This window comes from Pelodiscus sinensis, chromosome 11 (genome assembly GCF_049634645.1).
Source record: "Pelodiscus sinensis isolate JC-2024 chromosome 11, ASM4963464v1, whole genome shotgun sequence".
NCBI classification, from domain to species: Eukaryota; Metazoa; Chordata; order Testudines; family Trionychidae; genus Pelodiscus; species Pelodiscus sinensis.
The window spans coordinates 4373855-4394564 of NC_134721.1; the positions used below are offsets into that span (position 1 = coordinate 4373855).

Below are 20710 nucleotides of genomic sequence, written 5' to 3' on the forward strand. Positions count from 1 at the left end.
AAAAAGGAAAAACTATGTAGCACTTTAAAGACTAACAAGATGGTTTAATAGGTGATGGCTTTCGTGGGCCAGACCCAGTTCCTCAGATCATATGCTGGAAGAGAATTGGCATGACCATATATACCAAAGGAATACAAGGAAAAAAGTGAATACATTATTAAACGGACAAATCAGATTTAGAACAGAAGGTCATTGTCTTCAGATTTAGAACAGAAGGTCATTGTCAAATCACTTGATCATTGTCTTTGGTCCACCCTCTCTGGGGCACCGGGTGCTGGCCACTGTCCGCAGACAGGATACTGGGCTAGATGCACCTTTGGTCTGACCCAGTACGGCCGTTCTTACGTAAGGTGGGGCGTGGGAGACAGAGGGAGGGAATAGCTGTTTATAAGTCAATGAATGGCTAATCAGGGGTGATAAGTGGGAAAGCTGTCATTTAATGTGTAAGGTAATTAGCATCTGTGTTAAGGCCCATTCGTAAAGTGTCAAATTTAAGCATGAATGAAAGTTCTGAAGTTTCTCTCTCTAATCGGGTGTTAAAGCCTCTTTGAAGTAAGATGCCTGTAGTAAGGTCGTTAAGACTATGTCCAGGTAGGCTGAAATGCAGACTGACAGGTTTTTCCTTGTGAAGATATCTGATGTCTGTTTTGTGGACATTAATTCTTTGGCGAAGTGTCTGAGAAGTCTCTCTTATACTTTCATATACTACGGTAAGATGATTCTCAAAGTTTATACTGGATTTGAAACAAAGGAATGATTACTGACTTTCATGGGTGGGTTCTAAAATAGACAACATGGCTGCTACGCTGAAACGACCAGCAAAGCATTTGGTCCAGGCTTAGATTCCAAACCTGTATCTGGGTCGTGTAGCTTGAACTCGTGCATATGGGAAGAGGCCACTGGCATGACTGCACCTGCAAGCAGACACAGGAATCCTGACTGTGAGGCTCAATGCAAAATCAGGGCCTTACTGCTTCATTGTAAACACTCAAAAGAAAGGAGGAAATTATTTGTAAACATGTTTTATTTCAACACCGTGTTAGCATCTTAGCAGATTACTATACAGGAATGTTTTACACTCTGGAACTGACAAGCCTGAAATATTTTCCTGGTTCACAAAACAATCTAAAGCTTTTTGTGTAATACTGGAGTGCTGCCCACACGTATATGAAGGCTTGTTACTTGAGCAGTAACTGTTTTACTGTAGCACTAACAAAACAAGATTTTTTGTATTTGTCTTAAAAAAAACCCTGGTATTCATACAAATTCACAAAAAACAGCCGCAAGATTTAATTTCTTAGAAAAGTTTCAAGATAACGAGTTTCGGCACAAATTCAGAAGCTATGGAAATTCTTGAGTAAGTCCAAAGTCTGTCTACTGTTTAGTCTCTTCTTCCATGTGAGTTTCTTGGGACTCCTCTGCTTCTGAAAGTTTTTCATCATCTGAAATTTAGATTGTGGCTATTAATCAAACATGCTCAATCTTGATATTTATGTATAAACTTTACTGGAAAATATTATCCCAATATAAACTTTATGCATTAGTGAGCTAAGATCTGTGGTTTAGCACTACATTATACAGAATATTAAATAACTAAGACTGTGATGCCGCCCTCCCCCCAAAAAAAGAAAAAAGAAAAAGAAAACACACTACATTCAAAGGAAAGACTGATATTTGCCCCTGAATTGGTTCCGTTTCTGCTATTACAACACTTAGGGCATGTCTGTACTTACCAGAAGATCGACGCTCCTAAGGTCGATCTTCTAGTGGTTGATTTAGCAGATCTAGTATAGACCCATAAATTGAACACTGAGGCCAGCCCCTGTCGGTGTCAGTACTCCTTCTGCGAGGAGTAAAGGAAGCCGATGGGAGCATTTGAACCCATCGGCCTCCTGCTGTGTGGACACCACCACAGCTTGGTTTAAGGTAATCCAACTCCAGCTATTCATTTTGCGTAGCTGGAGTTGCATACCTTAAGCCAACCTGCCTGATCTAGTATAGACCAGGCCTGAATTTTTGTTCATTTGCATATAGAGAATCCTGTAATATCAATGTACAAAATTTATGTATCACAGCTTCCATTACTAATGCCCTTGCTTAAGAGTGGCTTTTCATATTCTGAACCAGGGACGGCAACCTACGACATGAGCTGATTTAGAGTGGCACGCAGCAGAAGCTCAGCCACGTACAGAGGCCTCATGTCGGGTGGCAGCTGCTCTGGTGGGCCTGGCTGGGGCCAGAGCTGAAGACCATATGTCAGGCAGCGGCCTCAGCTGAGGTGGGGGCTGATCCTGCCAGTCTGAAGCGTCCCTGCCTGTGGTGCACTAGATCCCATAGAGCTGGAGCAGCCACCGAACATGAGTAGTAAGGGGTGTGTGTGTGTGTGTGTGTGTGTGTGTGTGTGTGTGTGTGTGTGTGTGTGTGTGTGTGTGTGTGTGTGTGTGTGTGTGTGTGTGTGTGTGTGTGTGTGTGTGTGTGTGTGTGTGTTTTATTGAGCTTTTAAAATATTTTAAGTAGTATTATTTTTTGTATTTTATAAGAATAGTTAATTATTTTTAAATTTGTATTTTAATGATCATTTTTATTGTTTTAGTTGCTTTATTATTGACAAAGATTTGGGGTGTTTATTTTGGGGTTCTCTTTTTATTTTATGTTTAATATGAATCACTTAATGTTGAAAAAAAAAGTGAAACTGTGAAAGCATCACAGGAAAAGCCGGAGCGGAGCTCAGGGCAGGAGACCAAATGCGGTATTGGTGGAGAGAGTCCTCCCCCCCACACACACGCAGAAGAGTGGCGCGGCCCAGGGCAGGGGAGTTAAATCTTGGCACACCATTTCAGAAAGGTTGCCGACCCCTGTTCTGAACTCCTTTACTAGAGAACTACTAATACTTGACTAATTTAACGCTTTTCATCTGCACCTCTGCTGTGAAATTATTAAAAACTTCCATGACAAAATTGTAATCTTAGTTATGTCAGATATTCAGTTCTGGAAAGACAGGAACAGGTTTTGTTTGGAACAGGTAAACGCCTGGGGTCAGAGTATACGATCTGAAGATTTAGATCAGAAAAAATTGTCTGGGGGTTAGGATGCGAGTGCGGGACTCAGGCCATCCAAGTTCAATTCTGTACTCTGCCACAGACGTCCTGCATGGCCCTTGGGAATAAAGACTCTCTGGGCCTCGATTCTCTATTAATTTACCTATATCAGAGGGGTGGTGTTAGGATAAATACAGTAAGGATTGAGATGTCCAATACCACAGAAATAGGAGCCGTATCAGTAAATTACAGAAACAAAAAACATTTTTGGTTAGTTCAACAAATACGTATGAAGGGTAACAGCTATTTTTACATTTAGAAAAAAAATCAAATTTCAAAGGAGTTTTATTAAAGACTATGAACGATTTGCATAGACCTTATTGGCAGCAGAGAGGTTTGATGCTACTCTACTCCATCATAACTAGCTGCTAGAATAAAGTTTGAGTAGATTTTTTTTTAATTTTAGAAAAATATTCTCTGACTGTAGTACTGAATGCAGTACAGGTTGAACCTCTCTAGTCCAGCCCTCTCTGATCTGGCAACATCAGTTGTCGGCATGATGTTCGTTAGCCGGATGTCCACTTATCATGGGAGAGGCCAAGTTTCCCACGATTCCATAAAGTTTGTTTACAGCCTCCAGTCCTGGCGCTCAGTGCTTGGTGCTGTTAGTTAGCTCTAATTTACCCCTAAATATCTTCTAACAGTCCAGCAAGCAGTGGAAGCGTTGGCAATGCTGATAGACACTATTGACCTGCCTTGGTTCAGTAAATTCTCTGGTTTGGCACTGGTCAGGTTCAGAGAGTGTGGGACAAGAGGTTCAAGCTGTAGTTTAAGATGAGAAATATAGATACTACTACAATTTTAGTAATTTCAGTGCTAGAAGGCTTTATTCTGTATAAACTAACTGGAAAAAAGACAGACATTCTCCTTTTCTTGTTCATGGAAGTTGTCTCACTGACTGTAATAGAACTACTGAGTGAACACAGAAGGAGGATTTGGTCCTTACGTTTTCACGTAGAAATCACTTACTTTCCAAAGTTTGCTGAAGTTCATGGATGGTACTCAGAAGCACATGGAACTGCTTTCGTCTCAACTCCAGCTAGAATGACAAAGACAACCCACCAACTAAAGTATGGCAAATTTAAGTGTGGATATACATACTCTATTGAAACTTTCAGAAGATTTCTCATAATTATGTTTATGTGAATACAAATATAGAAAGAAAGCTCCTACCTTATCTTCAACATTTTCTTTAATGTGAGAAAGATGTTGAAGTTCTTTTCCCAAAGCTTCTAGCTGCCTGCAAATAAATTCCAATAACCGTCATAGTACAAAGTGTATTAACAGATTACATACAGCTTTTGTGAATTATTAAAAGTAATTTAATCTGATTTTTTCACAAGTATGCACTATTTCATCAAGCACTGCGTGCTGTAAGAGCAATAACAGGAGGGCACAGTGGAGCATATCAGAAATAACGACAGAAAGGAATACAAGAATTGCCAGACTGACTCCGACCCAAAGTCCATCTAGTTAAGTATCCCATTTCTGATAGTGGCTGGAACCAGATGCTTTAGTAGATAATGGAGGCAGAGGAGGTTACTCACCTCGATAGTAACTGACGTTCTTTGAGATGAGTGTCCTTATGGGAGTTCCACATTAGATGGGTGTGCCGCTGCCGAGCCTCAGATCGGATATTTCATGGCAGTGTCCCTGGAGCCATGCAGGCATGCACCAGCAGTCGCACGCTGTTAAACTACAGGCCTTGTGCATGAGCGATCCCCCTCCCTCACCCCATCGTTCCATCTCTACCCCGAAAACATGGCTTAGGAAGGCCAGGATCCCGAAGTAGAGGGGAGGAAGGGAGGGTTGTGGAGCACCCACAGGGACACTCATCTTGAACGTCAGTTACTATCGAGGCGAGTAACCTCCTCTTCGAGAGAGATGTCCTCGTGGATGCTCCATATGAAGTGACTACAAAGCAATTCCCTGCTAGGGAGGTAGGGACTTCGTATCTGGCAGAGAAGCGGTGGAAAGAACTGCCTTAGCTAGTTTCAGGTTGGAAGGAGGTCCCTGCACAAGTGCCTGGTGCTTTGCAAATGTGTGGCCGGAGGACCACATGGCAGCTGCACAGATGTCTCTTACAGGTACTTTACTGAAGAATGCTATCGAGATAACCATGGCCCTGGTTGAGTGCACCCATATGTTCTCTGGAGGGAGCACATCTGACTGTGTGTAGCAGAACTTGATGCAATCAGAGATTCAGTGGGAGAGTCTCTGTGATGAGACGGCCGGGCCCCTATTGTGGTTTGCTATTGAAACAAATAGTCTGGGAGATGCTCCGAACAGTCTCGTTCGCGCCAAGTAAAAGAAGAGCGCTCTGCGCAGCTCTAGTGTGTGCATTTTCATCTCAAAAGAGTTGGCGTGTGGCTTCGGGAAGAAGGTGGGAAGGTGTACTGTCTAGTTGAGGAGGAAGGATGAGTGTACTTTGGGGAGGAATTTGGGATGGGTACATAAGGTGACCTTGTCTTTAAAGAAGATAGTACATAGGGGGTCCGCCATTAGGGCTGCGATCTCTCCTACCCGTCTGGCCGAGGTAATGGCTATCAGGAAAACCGTTTTCATGGCCAAGTGTAATAAGGAGGCCATCGCCATTGATTCGAAGGGCAGCCTCGTTAGAGCATTCAATACTAAATGCGGGTCCCACGGTTGCATTGGTGGACTGATATCTGGATAAAGTGCCTGCAGGCCCTTTAAAACCTCTTGGTGAGTGGATGAGCAAATATGGACAAGTCATCTGTCTTAGAGTGGAAGGTTGTAAAATAGCTGTAAGGTAAACTTTAATGGAGCTCATTGCGAGGTCCGCTTGTTCAAGGTACAGAAGATAGTCGAGGATGGTAGGTAAAGGGGCTCTTGAAGGAACCAACTGGTGACACGCACACCACGTCAAGAATCTTTTCCATTTCTGAAGGTAAGTCTTGCAGGTACTCTGTGCCCTACTGTGTGGAAGGACTGTACTTTCTGTGAGCAAGTCAACTCTAGGCTGGAGAACCATCCAGGAGCCATGTCTTCAGGTGTAGTGAGTGGAAGTTCGGGTGGGCGTCTTGGGACCCCGGCTGAAGAAGGAGATCCCTGATGCAAGGTAAGTGGATTGGTGGGACATGGTGATGGGAAGGGAAACAATGGCTGGTGAGGCCATGCTGGTGCTTTAAGTATGAGACAGGCCCTGTTCTTCCTTATTTTGTGAACTACCCTATTCAACAGGGGTTTCGGAGGAAATACGTAGAATAGGTGGGACGTCCATGTAATGAGAGAGGCATCCCCCATTGATCCCTTTCCTATTCCTGCCCTGGAACAGAAAAGGGGGTTTTGACTGTTGGACTGCATGGCAAACAGATCTATGGTAGGGTGACCCCATCGGCAAAAGATGCCCACCAATATGTGCGGATTCATTTGCCACTCGTGCTCGGCTGGGAGGGCTCTGCTGAGTGCGTCTGCTGTTGTATTCAGGATGCCTGAAAGATGCACTGAGGTGATAATTGTGTTGCATTTCAGGCACCAGTTCCAAAGTGGTATGGCCTCTGTGCAGAGTGCTCGAGATTGGGCTCTGCCCTGACAATTTATATAAAACATTGCTGAGACATTGTCTTGTGCAGTCTGATGTGGCTGTTGGCGGTGAATGGGAGAAATTTGGCGCACGCATTCCTGACTGCCCTCAGTTCTAGGACGTTAATGTGCATATTCTTGTTGGTGCTGGACCACAGGCCCTGCCTGGCAGGTATGATGATGTAGATGGGCACCCCATCCTGTACGAGATGCATCTATTGTCATGGAGACGGATGGTTCTGGTGAGTAGAAGGAGACTCTGGAACATAGGTTCCTTGGGCTCAGCCACCGGCGTCATAGGTGCTGAGGCGCGGTGCCGCCGCTGCTCTTGGCGCTGGCCGTGAGGGGGATGGCAGTTTCGGTGCCATAGCCCCTTGAGGCACTGAGGAGGCTCGCTTTTTGGATCCCCGCTGATAAGGTTCCTCGGGTTGGTGACCCAGATCGGAGGCTGCTGGAAGTGAGTTTTCTAATAAAACCAATTTGAGTCATAGGTCTCTGTCTTTCCACGCCTGTGATTTTAGCTTCGTGCAGTGAGGGTATTTGAGAGATATGCTGCTCTCCAAGACAAAGAACGCATTGTGAATGACCGTCCGAGAGTGGAATACGGTCTTTACATGAAGTGCAGCGTTTAAAGCCAGGTGATCAAGGCATGTCCCTGTAAGTAGCCAAAGACTTCAAGGAGGGATTAGCTGGGAAAAAAAGGAAGAAAACCCCTTATACTAATTAATATTTCTCTCTCTCTTTTCTTCTCTCCATATATATATATATATATTTTTTTTTAACTAATGAAGTAATTATTTAAAACTAATTAATTAACAATTATAATGAACTTTAACTGGTTTTTCAGTCCATCTGTAGCCGGAGGCAGTAGAGAAGGAACTGAGGAGCAGGGTGGGGGGGGGAGATACTGTAGACAAAGCTTCTGTCAACAAAGAGCATCTAGACTACATCCAGTTCTGTCGACAAAGCAAGCTGCTTTGTCAACATGAAAGTGTAGATGCAATAACGCCTTCTGTCGACAGAACTTTGTCGACAAAAGGCATTCCTCGTAGAATGAGGTTTACAGCCGTCGACAAAACTGCTGAGTTCTGTCGACGTTATGTCGACAGAACTCAGCAGCAGTGTAGATGCAGGTATAGTTTTGTCGACAAAAGTCTCTTGAAGAACCAGTGTTTCCTCTAATTGTTATGTCCATGTACAGAATGACTTTTGATACATCATCTCCCTATAGGTGCATATAACACAAGGCATTCCGCACATGCACAGTGTGTGGTGAGGATGGGGCCGATGGGTTGGGGTACAGGAGGGAGCTCAGAGCTGGAGTTGGGGTACAAGAGGGTGACCGCTTCAGCTAAGGTACAGGTCCTGGGGGGTGATTGAGGGCTTGGGGTGCAGGCTGCCCTGGTGACAGAAGACTACCTCTAGCACTCTCATTGAAGCAGCTCAGGGCTAGGTGAGAGGTGCTTCTCTACTGCCCCAAGAGCTCCAGTGGCCATGGCTGTAGGAGAGGCACCTGTCCCCCACCTAGGGCAGGTCTGGGCTAGGCTGGGTAGGGCCCAGCTGGGAGAGACTCCTCTCCCCTGGCTGTGGCAGCTCCAATTTGGGGCTGGTGAGGAGGGGTGTTTTTCTGCTAGCCACAGTAGCTTCAGAGCTTGGGGAGAGGTATTTCTCCCAGCTGCAGCCCCAAGCTCTTGCATGGGGCTTAACAGGCAGCTGCACGGCCACGCAGCTTAAAGGGTAAGAACCCTGCAGTGGCTTATGTGGATTAATCTGCCCTGATCTGCCATTAGGTCTCACCCAACTCTCTACTAGCTAGAAACTGGCTTACGCATCAATGCACACGGTTTAATATTCCTTCTAAAAATGATGTGGTCACTAATTATAACTCCGAACATTCTTAATCTATATACTTTAAAAAAAATCTTGCTGACTTCTTGTAGTAATAAGTGACACATCTTGAAAGTGTATTTCCTTTTGTTGGTTTTGAATTTCCTACCATTTCGTTTCATATGCTCCTATTGTTGCATTATAGGAAAGAACAGAAGCTCCTGTTCTACCTGCTCTCTAACACTCATTATTTTCATGTACTTTTCTAATGGCCCCTTCTCCCTCTTCTTTCTAAGGCAAGCAATACCAGCCTCTACAATCACTCTCCTCCTAAGAGTTTTTCCAGGTCTTTGGTCATGTTCGTCACTCTTCTCTGACTCTCTTCCAGTTCTATGATGTTCTTTTTGAAATCAGGTGATCGGTATTGCTGAGTGCACCACAAAGACATTAAAATGTTCAGTATTTATTCTCCATCCCATTTCTTATGATTCCTAACACTGTGTTTTTTTTTTTTCTGACAGTCATTGGTCTCCATTTAGTTGTTTACAGTGATGTCCCAGGTGCCCTATCTGTACTGGTGCAGTTAATTTAGAACCCTGTAAGATGTAAGTAGTTTACATTTTTTTCCCTTCTATTGCTTTTTATCAATACTGATTTTTATCTCCCATCATCAGGTTTAGGTCATTTTCAGGTTCCTCATGATCTTCTCTGATTCTGACCATCTTGAATAACTTTGTCGTCTGCACATTTTGTGACCTTTCCAGATCGATCACTACTCTAAACACTGGAGCTAGTCCAAATCCTTAAGACACCTGTGGCTGTGTCTACACCGGTGCGATCTCGCGCAAAAGCGGCCACTCTTGTGCAAAAACTTGCTGCCTGTCTACACTGGCCGCATGTTCTTGCGCAAGTAAACTGACGTTCTAATGTATAAAATCAGGGCTTCTTGAGTGAGAACTCTGACGCTCCCGCTCAGAAAGAAGCCCTTTTGCACAAGAGCTCTTCCAGAAGAGACCAGTGTAGACAGGCAACATTAATTTCTTGCACAAGAAAGCCCTATGGTTAAAATGGCCATCAGAGCTTTCTTGTGAAAGAGCGTCTACACTGGCATGGATGCTCTTGCGCAAAAACACATGCCAGTGTAGATGCTCTCTTCTGGAAGAGTTTTTGCACAAGAACTCTTCCACAAAAGAGTTCTTGCGCAAGAAGCTGCCAGTGTAGACATAGCCCTACTGTTAATCTTTTGCTAGGATATAAAATCCTTCTTTTGGCTTTCTCTCTTGCAGATCCTTTTTGATTCAAGACAATATTTTTCCTCTCACCCATGAGTACTTAGCTCCTCTAGTAGCCACTTGTGAGGTACCTTGTTGAAGGCCTCTTGGAGGTTTATTTAAATTAACAGGTTCTCCTTTAGCCACTCCTTTACTGACACATTCAGAGAATTCTAAGTGATTAGTCGGATCCAATTTGCTTTTGCTGAATCTGTGTTGGTAAGACCCTATTGGATCATGATCTTCTAAATGTTTTGGTATTGGTCTTAATTATCAATTCCACCAACTTGTCAGATATGGACATAAGGCTTGCAAATCTATAATTATCCAGATAATTCCTAGGGTCTTTTTAAAATAATGGATACAATTTTTCCACTTTGCGACATTTTTTAACAGTGTTTCTCAACCTTTTTTTATAAAGTGCCCCCTTTAGGAAAAAAAAATATAAGTACCCCCAGTACCTACAGTTTTCAGACACACACAATTTTTTTCTACCATTGCAACACATTTGTTTAAACAACTTAATCGTAGCCAGGCGGGCGATGAAATTTTTGGGTGTAAAAAGTACAAAAATAATAAAGCGCAGTAAAACTTAACAAATCCAGTTTTCTCCAAATTTCAGTTGTGTTGACATATGCTCCCGAGTTCTCTCAAGTACCCCCACAGGTTGAGAAACACTGCTTTGGACCATTCTCTTTTTAATGAGAGTATGACAATGTTTTGTTAGCTTAGGTATGAAATAGGGATTGATTAAATGCCTTACATATCACCTGCATGTAAAGGGATTTGATGGATGGGAGGAGTGCTGTTCTTTTTTAAACATCCTGGCATTCAGTACCTAAAGGGTTAAACCCAGGTAGCTAGGAAATGTTGTCAGGAGAACCAACAGGAAGAAATTGGTGAGATTAGAATGGAAAGGGAAGCTGCTTGGTGTTTTCTTGATTGGTGTTTTAAAACTAGGAGCTGGGGGGGGAGGCGGGAGATGAACTGAACCACAGGGATACCCATGCCCAGAAAAAGAATACCCATACCTAGAAATGAGCTGGACCTTGGCAGTACAAACATGTGAATAGATAGGGAATGTTTTTAGTTAGACTTGATCAGATTATGTTGTTTTGTTGTTTGGTTAAACTGCTCTGTGTTAAGTACGTGCTCCCCTGTCCATCTACTGTATCTAAAGCTGAATCCCAGGGAAGCAATTCTCTGTACTTTAATCTATTCTCCCCTCCTCCCCCCAGTTGCTTTACAACACCTAGCAACCAAGTATACTTTACCAAACATATATTTTTGTTTTGTTACTAAAAATCAACTTTAAATCTATGATCTGATTCTTGTGCCCTAGAAGAAAATAGGAGGTCTGTGTATACATGCCTAAGAATAGTTAAGTGTAGGTCTGTTGCTTATATATCATTCATTGAGTGGGGTCTATTCATCTTCTCTCTCTTTAGATGTAAAAGTAAGTTTGTTTCCAAAACAGGACACCAATAAATGCACTTTGTTCTTTGTTGCAGGTCATAAGCAAAAATATTTTGCAGACTGATTATTAAACTAAACCTCTACAATATGATCTAATTTAAATACGAAAGATCCATAATAAAATGAATGATATATGTTAAGGGACAAAATAGTAGTTGACTTATGCTCATTTCATTCAGTCCTATACTTACTTTAATGTTTCATGCCTGTCTGGATGGTGCTGTATTACTTTAGCCAATGCATCATATTCTGAAAGGGAAAAAAAACCAACCTTTTTAAATCTTTTGGATGATGATTAATAAAGCCTAATCCAGTAAATAGAACTACTCAGAGGAAAGCACAAGCACTAAGTATTTGAAGGGTTGGACCTGGGAGTACAATGGTAGTTTATCTCCTCTAATAATTTTTCATTATTGTTCAACCTTTATACCCATTTGTAGTGCAAGTATACTTTAGGGATATTCAAAATTATGTAATAGGGTAACTGTGTAACCACTGAAAATCTCAGCAGTTACAGGCCATCCTCGCTGTTAGTCCAAGATACGTTCCAAAAAACTTGGACTTATATCGAAACAACTTAAAAGTGGGGAATTTTTTTCACTCGGCTGACTTCATTTGTACAAACTGGAGTGGTTTGGTTTTGTTTGGTTTTTTTGCATGACTTAAGAGCGGGGAATGGGAGGACTTATAATGCTTCAGTTCCTTCAAATGTCAATGACTTTAGATGTTTACCGGGGTGACTTATAGCAGGGACGCCCTGTACACGGTTACCAGCGCTGTGGGCTCTGTAGTATCAGAGCTCACAGCACAGCCTCGTTAGGGGTGGGGCCAGCTCCTGCCCGCCCCACTCCTGGGGATGAGGCTACTGCAAAGCCTCCTCCCCGTCAGTCAGCCTTTGCCCTGCCACAGTAAAGCCACCACCCAAACTTACTGGTTAAACAGGTAATCAGTTATACTCTAACATCTCTAACATGGTTTGCTGTGTACTTTAAATACACATGGTTTTCAGCCTCTTAATCTAACACACATCTTGATAAATACCCACATACAGCTACGGTTTTAGCACAATGGTATGATACTGTATTTAAAAAAGTCTTATCTTGTACAGGTTGGACCTCCCTGGTCCTGAATCAGGGATTTTGCCAGACTAGGGGAGGTCATTTCTGGTCACCCTGCTGCTGGTCAAATCCCCCCCAACTTCCCAGTTCCCCAGGAAGCCGAACTGGGTTGTGTGGCTTCCCATTCCCCTCTCCCCATGCTGCTCACTCAGCTTCCCGCTCCCCCCGCCCCAGCCCAGCTGCGCTATGTGCCAGCTCCCAGGCCTCCCCCCTCCCATCCCAGCTGAGCCATGCACCAGGCTTCCTGACTCCTGCCCCCAACGCAGCCCAGCTGAGCTGCACGCCGCCCTCCTCCCCTGCATCATACCGGGTTCCCCCCACTTGCAGCGCACTGGGGGGGGGGGGGGGGAACATCCGTAGTCCTGCTGCACCATGGATGTTGCCAGACCAGAGAGTTCTAGCTTATGGAGGTCCAACATCCCTGTTTGCAAAGACTTAAGCAGATGCTTAGCTACACAGATTGTGAGTAGCCCCATTAAATTGAATGTGATTATTTAGAATTTGTAAAATGAAGCATGTTTAGAAGGATTAGAGTCTAAATACTCATCACAAATTGGCCTACTAAGTGCATTTAAAATTTTACATTTGACCTAAAAAATAAAAATCTAACATCAGATTTTTTTCCCTTGATGGCTAAACTTCCATTTGAAAACTTTCGGAAAGGGGGAGCGTATATAAGAAGGATAAACCAAAACGGAACCAGATTGCTGGCACTTAGTTTAAAAACTGTTCTATAAACTTTTTAATGTTAAGGGCTGGGGAAAAGCTGATTGGTGCGGAGAAGCATGTGCATCGGACAGAGACAGCTCTTAGGGGAAGGTCTATTAATAGAGATTCTCTATGTTCTAGTAAAGAGGAGAGCATGGAAAATGATAACGTATGGGTAAGATCAGATGAGAAACAATCAAATGAAAAAGAGCCTAATGCATCAGGAAATGGCAGACAGATAAATAGTGACAAATGTTTAAATTGCTTATACACAAATATTAGACGTCTAAATAATAAGATGGGTGAACTTGGGTGCCTTGTATTAAAGGAGGATACTGATATAATAGGTATCACAGAAACTTAGTGGAATGAGGGACAATCATTGGGACACAGTCATACCAGGGTACAAAATATACTGGAAGAAAATGTAGAATCAAATGAAGTAAAAATCTGAAATGAACCAAAATGTTCCATAGAATCTCTATGGGTAGTAATTCCATGCTCTAATAATAAGAATATAGCAGTAGGGATATATTACTGACCAGGACCATGATAAAGACTAAGAAATGCTAAGGGAAATACTATCCAAAAAACTCCAAAAACCTTTTAATAGTGGGGGATTTCAACTATTCCCATATCAACTTGGGTACACATCAGCTCAGGACGGGATGCAGAAATAAAATTTCTTGATACCTTAAACTGCTTCTTGGAGCAGCTGCTTCTGGAACCCACAAGAGGAGAGGCAATTCTTGATTTAGTCCTAAGTGGAGTGGTAGGATCTGGTCCAAGGAGTAAATTATAACTGGACTGCTTGGAAATAGTGACCATAATGTAATAAAATTTAACATCCCTGTGGTGGAAAAAACACCTCAGCAGCCCAACACTGTGGCATTTAATTTCAGAAAGGGGAACTACACAAAAATGAGGAGGTTAAACAGAAATTAAAAGGTACAGTGACAACAGTAAAATCCCTGCAAGCTGCATGGACACTCAAATATATACGCCAACTTAAAAAAAACAGTAAGAGAACAAAAACAAAAACAAAACAAGCCGCCATGGCTCAACAACCAAGTAAAACAGGAATTATCAATTTTAGACAGGGGGGAGTCACTCCAGAAATTTTTGAAGTGGCCCCAGGCCACCTCGGGGAGAAGGGGAGGGGCCAGGAACTTGGAAGGCTGGGTCCAGCTCATGGATGCCCTACTGCCCACCCCCGAAGTAAAAGAAGCAGTGAGAGATAAAAGGGTATCGTTTAAAAGGTGGAAGTTAAATCCTAGTGAGGAAAATAGGTAGCAACATAAATTCTGTCAAATTAAGTGTAAAAATATAATAAGAAAAGCTAAAAAGGAGTTTGAAGAACAACTAGCCAAAAACTCAAAAAGTAATAGCAAAATGTGCTTTAAGTACATCAGAAGCAGGAAGCCGGCTAAACAACCAGTGGAGCCCCTGGACAATTGAGATGCCAAAGCAGCACTCAAGATTAAAAGGTCATTGAGAGAAACTAAATGAATTCTTTGCTTCAGTTTTCATGGCTGAGGATGTTAGGGAGATTCCCAAACCTGAGTCGTTCTTTTTACGTGACAGATCTGGACAATTGCCTCAGATTGAGGTATCATGAGATAAGGTTTTGGAACAAATTGATAAACTTAACAGTAACAAGTCACCAGGACCAGATGGCATTCACCCAAGAGTTCTAAAAGAACTCAAATGTGAAATTGCAGAACTATTAACTGTGGTTTATATCCTATCCTTTAAATCAGCTTCTGTACCTAATGACTGGAAGACAGCTAATGTGACGCTAATATTTTAAAAGTGCTCTAGAGTGATCCTGGCAATTACGGACCAGTAAGTCTAATGTCAGTAATGGGAAATTAATGGAAACTATAGTAAAGAATAAAATTGTCAGACACATAGATGAACATAATTTGTTGGGGAAAAGTCAGCATGGTTTCTGTAAAGGGAAATCATGCCTTACTAATCTACTAGAATTCTTTGCCTCTATATAAAACCATGGTATACCCATATCTTGAATACCTCGTGCAGATGTGGTCATCTCATGTCAAAAAAGATATATTGTTATTGGAAAAGGTTCAGAAAAGGGCAACAAGAATGAGGGGGTGGAATGGGTACCATATGAAGAGAGATTAAAAAACTGGGACTTTAAAAAGAGTTAGATAAATTCATGGAGGATGGGTCAATCAATGGCTATGAGTCGGGATGAGCAGGAATGGTATCCCTAGCCTCTGTGAAGAGGCTGGGAATGGGTGATGTGAGAGATTGCTTGATGATTCTCGATTTTGTTCACTCCCTCTGGGGCATCTGGCATTGGCCACTGTGAGAAGATACTGGGGTAGATGGACCTTTGGACTGACCTAGTATAGCCATTCTTATGTTTTTATGTTCTGTTTGTTTAGACTTGGGCAATGAGCAAAAGAGTCCTTTTAGATGAGAAACAGGCAACTTTAGGTAAAGGCATTTGCTCCATCTAAAATAAAACCTTACCTTGACGATTTTTTCGTATTCTTTTTGCTTGCAGAATCTGCTTTTTACATTCAGCAATCTTCTCATGTGCTGCAGCTATACTATTTTCTTTGCAAATAAAACCAAAAGAATTCCAAAAGGTAAGAGGTACAGTATTTGATTCAAAAGTACTTAAAGTGTCATTAAGTCAATTTTCTAAACATCAATATCGCTGAGTGCAACTGACTGCAAACCTGTGGCCCCATTGGACATTTTTAGTAGATGTATCCCCTTGTGTATTTTGAATCTGTACTTAAATATTAGCAGGATATTCAAAACCTGTGTGTGCATGTTTTTCATTAAAAACTGAAATACATATATATTTGTAGAAACAGTAAACAAATGATACTAAAACTGCCAGAGTCTCAAACATCAAGCCTTATAGATGTTACCACAAATACTGATTAGTAAGTTTAGTTTTCTTTACCTATGTCTTTGTAGATTTTTTCATAATTCTCCATTTCTCTGAGGTTCATATCATAGACAAGCAGAGTTTTTCCCATTGAAAATTCACACTGTGATAAAGTACTCAGCATGCGTTGATATTGGCTGTATCTAAAAGTGGATAAATTGTTAAGCAGCAGCTAAAAAAAAGTTCTCATGGAAATATTCATTTACTATTGTAGTGCCATGGAAGACTAAATATCTCAAATATAAAAGCAATTGAAAAAATATAATATTGCAAACATTTAAGGTAAGAATTCTTGAAAATTTAATTAGACATATACCACTGGTTAACTAAAGCATTAAGTATTTCAGTTTATTTTTAGGATGCCAAATAGGTATTAACATAATAGACTGATTCATGGATTGTAACTGTCTCAGTATAGCAGGCTGCTTATCCAGTGAGATTAGTATTTAATATTTATATTTCAGTGATACTCAGAGGTCCTCGTTTGGATTAGAGTTCCATGGTGCTCCTGCCATAAAAATGCAAGAGGACAGGATTTCTGCCCCAAAGAGCTTCTCTTTCTTTGTATAATGTGTATGATTCTATATGGGTGTTTTGGAATGTATATCCAACGATAGCATTAAAATTGAATAGTACAGAAATACAAGTTCCTTGCTCCAGTGACTCCTGCTTTCCATCACAGCGCTCAGATACTTATTTTGATAAGTGCAAGATGCAGGTTTTTTAATTTGTGCATGTAACCTTTCCACACAAGGATGTTTTGTGTTGTTTGCAGACCTCTAGTATGAATCCAATGCTTCACAAGTCAAACCACTAACATTCTATTGATATGTTCTCCAATGGTTAATAATTTAATTTAAAACTGGCCTCTAATTTGAATAAAATTTCATTTACAATATGGATTACTTTAGGGATGTGACTAGTAGACTATCTGATAAGCATAAGCTTATTGGATAGTCGAGTAGTGACTCGACAAGTTGCTTCCCCCTCTTGCAGATAGAGGCAGCAAGCGGTGGGAGCAGGAGCCGGTGCTGGGGGAAGCTGGCTTAAAAGCCAGTTCCCCCAGGCACAGTCTCCAGAGCCGGGCAGAGGACGGAGGAGGCAGTGGCACGGCGTGAGTAGGGAACTGAAGCAGTCCCAACTTGTGCTGGTTCCCACTGCGGCCCTTCAGCTTTTGAAATGTAGCAAGAGCCCTGTGTCTTGCTACATTTCAAAGGCTGAAGTGCCCCAGTATGAACAAGGGGGGGAGCAGGACTGCTTGAGTCCCCCCTCGCCCTGCGCTCCCTGTGGCATTCCCTCTCCCCCCAGGTGGAGACAAGCTGGTGCTGGGGAAAGCCGGCTTAAAAGCGAGTCTCCCCCCAGCACTGGCTTCGGGGTGCCACCTCCCCCTCCAATACAGGCAGCGGGGAGAAGATAGGGGAGGCTGCTGTGAAGCATCCCCTGTCCACACGAGTCCCAGCAGGGAGCCGAGACCCTCCCATAGGCAGGGCTCGACAAATAATGCAATCTACTTGCCTGTGGTGAGTAGATTGCAACCCGGAAGAGCCGGGTTTGGGCGATCTGCACATGCGCGCCTGGTGAGCGGGGTTCGGTGCGGTTCGGCGAGCCCTGCCCAAAGGACAGGGGCTGCTGCCGTGAAGCAGCGCTAGTTCATGGTGGCCAGGGCTGCCCGGGGTAGGGGCTGCTCTGACAGCAGCCCCTGCCCGCAGCTAACCCTGGCTGCCACAAACGGGGCTGCTGGACTCAGCACAAGCCAGGACCGAGCAGTCCCGGCTCATGCAGACACGGTGCCACTACCTTTAAAATGTAGTAAGAGCCCGACGATTTTCACTACATTTAAAACGCAGAGCTGCAGCATGGGTGGCTCCCGGAGCTACCCCCACTGCAGCTCTGCATAGCAGTCCTATCGACTATTCTGTTAGCTCGGTAACCGCAATTTAACAGCCCTAGACTACTTTGTCAGTTCTATTTTACAACGTCTTGCTCTGAACGCTCTGCAGAATGCTCTTATAGTCACCCAAAAGAAAACTTCCTCTAAGCATCTAGTTTTAGAGTGTTGTCTCTAATAAAGTCCTCCCTTTCATTTTGAATGGAGTTTAATTAATGGGCTTTTTCGTTGACACTTTTTTATACAGAGGAACAAAAGCAACATACTATCTTCTCCAGGACATATCTGTCAGTCATCCTATACCAGAGTTCCTAAACCAGGGATATCAGTACCCTTAGGGGTACACGAGAGAACTCTGGGGGATAAGTCAACACAACTGAAATTGAGAGAAAACTGAATTTTTGTTGTCAGTCTTACAGCACTTTGTTATTTTTGTACTTTTTACACCCAAAAATTTTCATGGCCCGCCCGGCTACAATTAAGTTGTTTAAACAAATGTGTTGCACTGGTAGAAAAAAATGTTGTCTGTCTGAAAAATGTAGGTATTGGAGGTACTTATAATTTTTTTTTTTTTAAAGTGGGTACTTTATAAAAAAAAAGTTGAAAAACTCTGTACTATACTACAGCTGTGAGTTCCTGTAAAATCAGTTGCTATAGCAGAAAGATTATAACACTACTGAACTCTCAACAGTGCTTAAGCAACAGCGTAGATTCACTATTACCAACCCAAAATATTTTAAAAAAATGAATCAGGCCTTAAAAAATAATTCACTTTAAATTGAGATTTTTTAAAAGGGTTTTTTATTTGCCTTCTGGCTTTTGAGTGCTTAGAGTACAAACTTTTCAGTCTACATCAATGGGAGTAGATAAGTAAAGAAAAAAAAAAGCTGACATTCCCATCCAATTACTTAACCCCAAGACCTAGAGCTTTAAATAAAATACTAATATCAAGGGAATTGGCAAAAAATGACTCTACAGTACTAATTATCTGGGTTACATAATTGCTGCAGAGTTTGGACTGTAAACAATGCAAGGTCCTATTTAAATGTAATAAAATATGTTTTAAGATGAAATGAATTGTTTTAAGATGAAATGAATGTTTTTATAATCAAAACAAGCTTTTGGCTCTGAACTACTGGTATCTAGACCACATTGCTTTAAAGAAGAAAAACAGAGAATGGAATACCCTTCTTCTTGAGATCCAGAGTTGCACCATTTAATGAAGCTCTTCACTAACAAATTAATTCGTCTGTCATCACCAGCACCATCTCCATCAATTAGAAGTCGTTTACGAATAACTTCATCTAGAGTAGAGGAAGATCATATTTTAAAAACGTGGTAAGTTACAGCCTCAAGTTATGATTGATCCTGGTTTTGAACAATATCCCTCCCATTACAGCCTGGCACTGAAGAGAACATTTTCTATGGTTGACTGTAGGGTATTCGGTGTATCCAACCTCCCTTCCCCATTACTTCGCTGCCAACAAGTACCCCCCCCCCCTTAATTTCCCAAATTGAGAAGGTCTGAGTGGGGGCATTCTGCAATGGGGCCTGCCTGGTGCTTAGGGTTGTGTGATTGTTTCTGTGGATGGGGGCGGTAGCTCTGGAGTGGGAAAGAAGGGAAGACAGCTGGTAGGCAGAGATTCTGGAAGGGGAAGGGGACATGGGGAAAAGGGAGAAGCCTGGAGTTCACAGCTGGGGTGCGGGAGGCAGGAGCTGGGAGCCGACGGGGGCCCATTGGGAACCCCAGCAGCGGGGGGTCTCTCTGGAATACACGGGGGCAAACCCGGGAATGGGGGGGCACCCCAGGGACCTGTAGGGGCCCCCCAAAGCGCTGTGGTCTCTGGAGCGAGGGGCGCTCCGAGGCCAACGCTGTGGGGCTGGGTCACGAGCTGGGGCCTGAGAGGCAGGCTCTGGCCGGGGGGAGGGGGAGAGGCCCGGCCCGCTATCACCCCGGGGGAGCCCCGAGCGGTAAAAGGGGGGAGGCGAGAGCAAGGCCTGGCCCGGGCGGTATAAGGGGGGAGGCCTGGGCCGGAGGAGCTCCGGGCGGTATAAGGGGGTGGGAAGGGAAGCGAGGCCCGGGCGCTATGAGGAGGGAGGCCCGGCCGGTAACGGGGAGAGGCCCGCCCCGGGTGCTATAAGAGGGGAGGGGAGGCTCGGCCCGAGGAGTGGGGTGAGGGGAGGCCTAGTTGGCCCGAGGGGCCCGGGCGCTATGAGGAGGGAGGCCCGGCCGGTACCGAGGGGGGAGGGGATGCCCGGTTCGGTTGGCCGGGGGGGGGGGGGGGAGGCCCGGCCCGGGCGCTATAAGGGGGGAGGGGAGGCCCGGTTCGGTTGTCCCGGGCGCTATAAGGGGGAGGCCCGCGTGTCCCGGGGCCCGGGCGGTACCGGGGAAAAGCCTGGCCCGGGGCGCTATAAGGAGGGATGCCCGACCGGTAACGGGGAGGGGGCAGAGGCCCGGCCCGGGCGCTATAGGGGATGAGGGGAGGCCCGGTTCGGTTGTCCCGGGCGCTATAAGGGGGCAGGGGAGGCCCGGCCCGGCCCGCGTGTCCCGGGCGCTATAAGGGGAGGGGAGGCCCGGCCCGGCCCGGGCGCTATAGGGGGAGGCCCGCGTGTCCCGGGCGCTATAAGGGGGCAGGGGAGGCCCGGGCGGGCCCGGGGACGCGCTCACCGTCGGTCACGGCGCCCATGGCGGCCCAGGCGGCTGGCGGGGCGGCGGCGAGTGAGGTCAGCTTCCCACAATGCAGCCGGGGCCGCGGCAGCCATGGAGGCGGAGGCTGGGGCCTGAGCTGCTCCCTGCGGACCCGGGGCCCCGCGCTGCCGCGCCACCGGCCGGCGGGGGAGAGGGC

At 44.3% G+C, this 20710-nt stretch overlaps 1 protein-coding gene across 1 annotated transcript; it reads right to left on the minus strand.

Moving 5' to 3' along the window:
- Window positions 1-1006: 1006 nt before the first annotated feature.
- Window positions 1007-20708, minus strand: THOC7 (THO complex subunit 7). The gene is made up of 8 exons (XM_075938503.1): window positions 20533-20708; window positions 19051-19168; window positions 15992-16119; window positions 15547-15633; window positions 11410-11467; window positions 4272-4338; window positions 4068-4137; window positions 1007-1442 (listed from the first exon to the last, which is right to left on the minus strand). Exons 1-8 carry the CDS (start codon window positions 20549-20551, stop codon window positions 1375-1377), a joined length of 615 nt encoding a protein of 204 aa, XP_075794618.1. The 5' UTR covers window positions 20552-20708; the 3' UTR covers window positions 1007-1374.
- Between the last annotated feature and the right edge of the window lie 2 nt (window positions 20709-20710).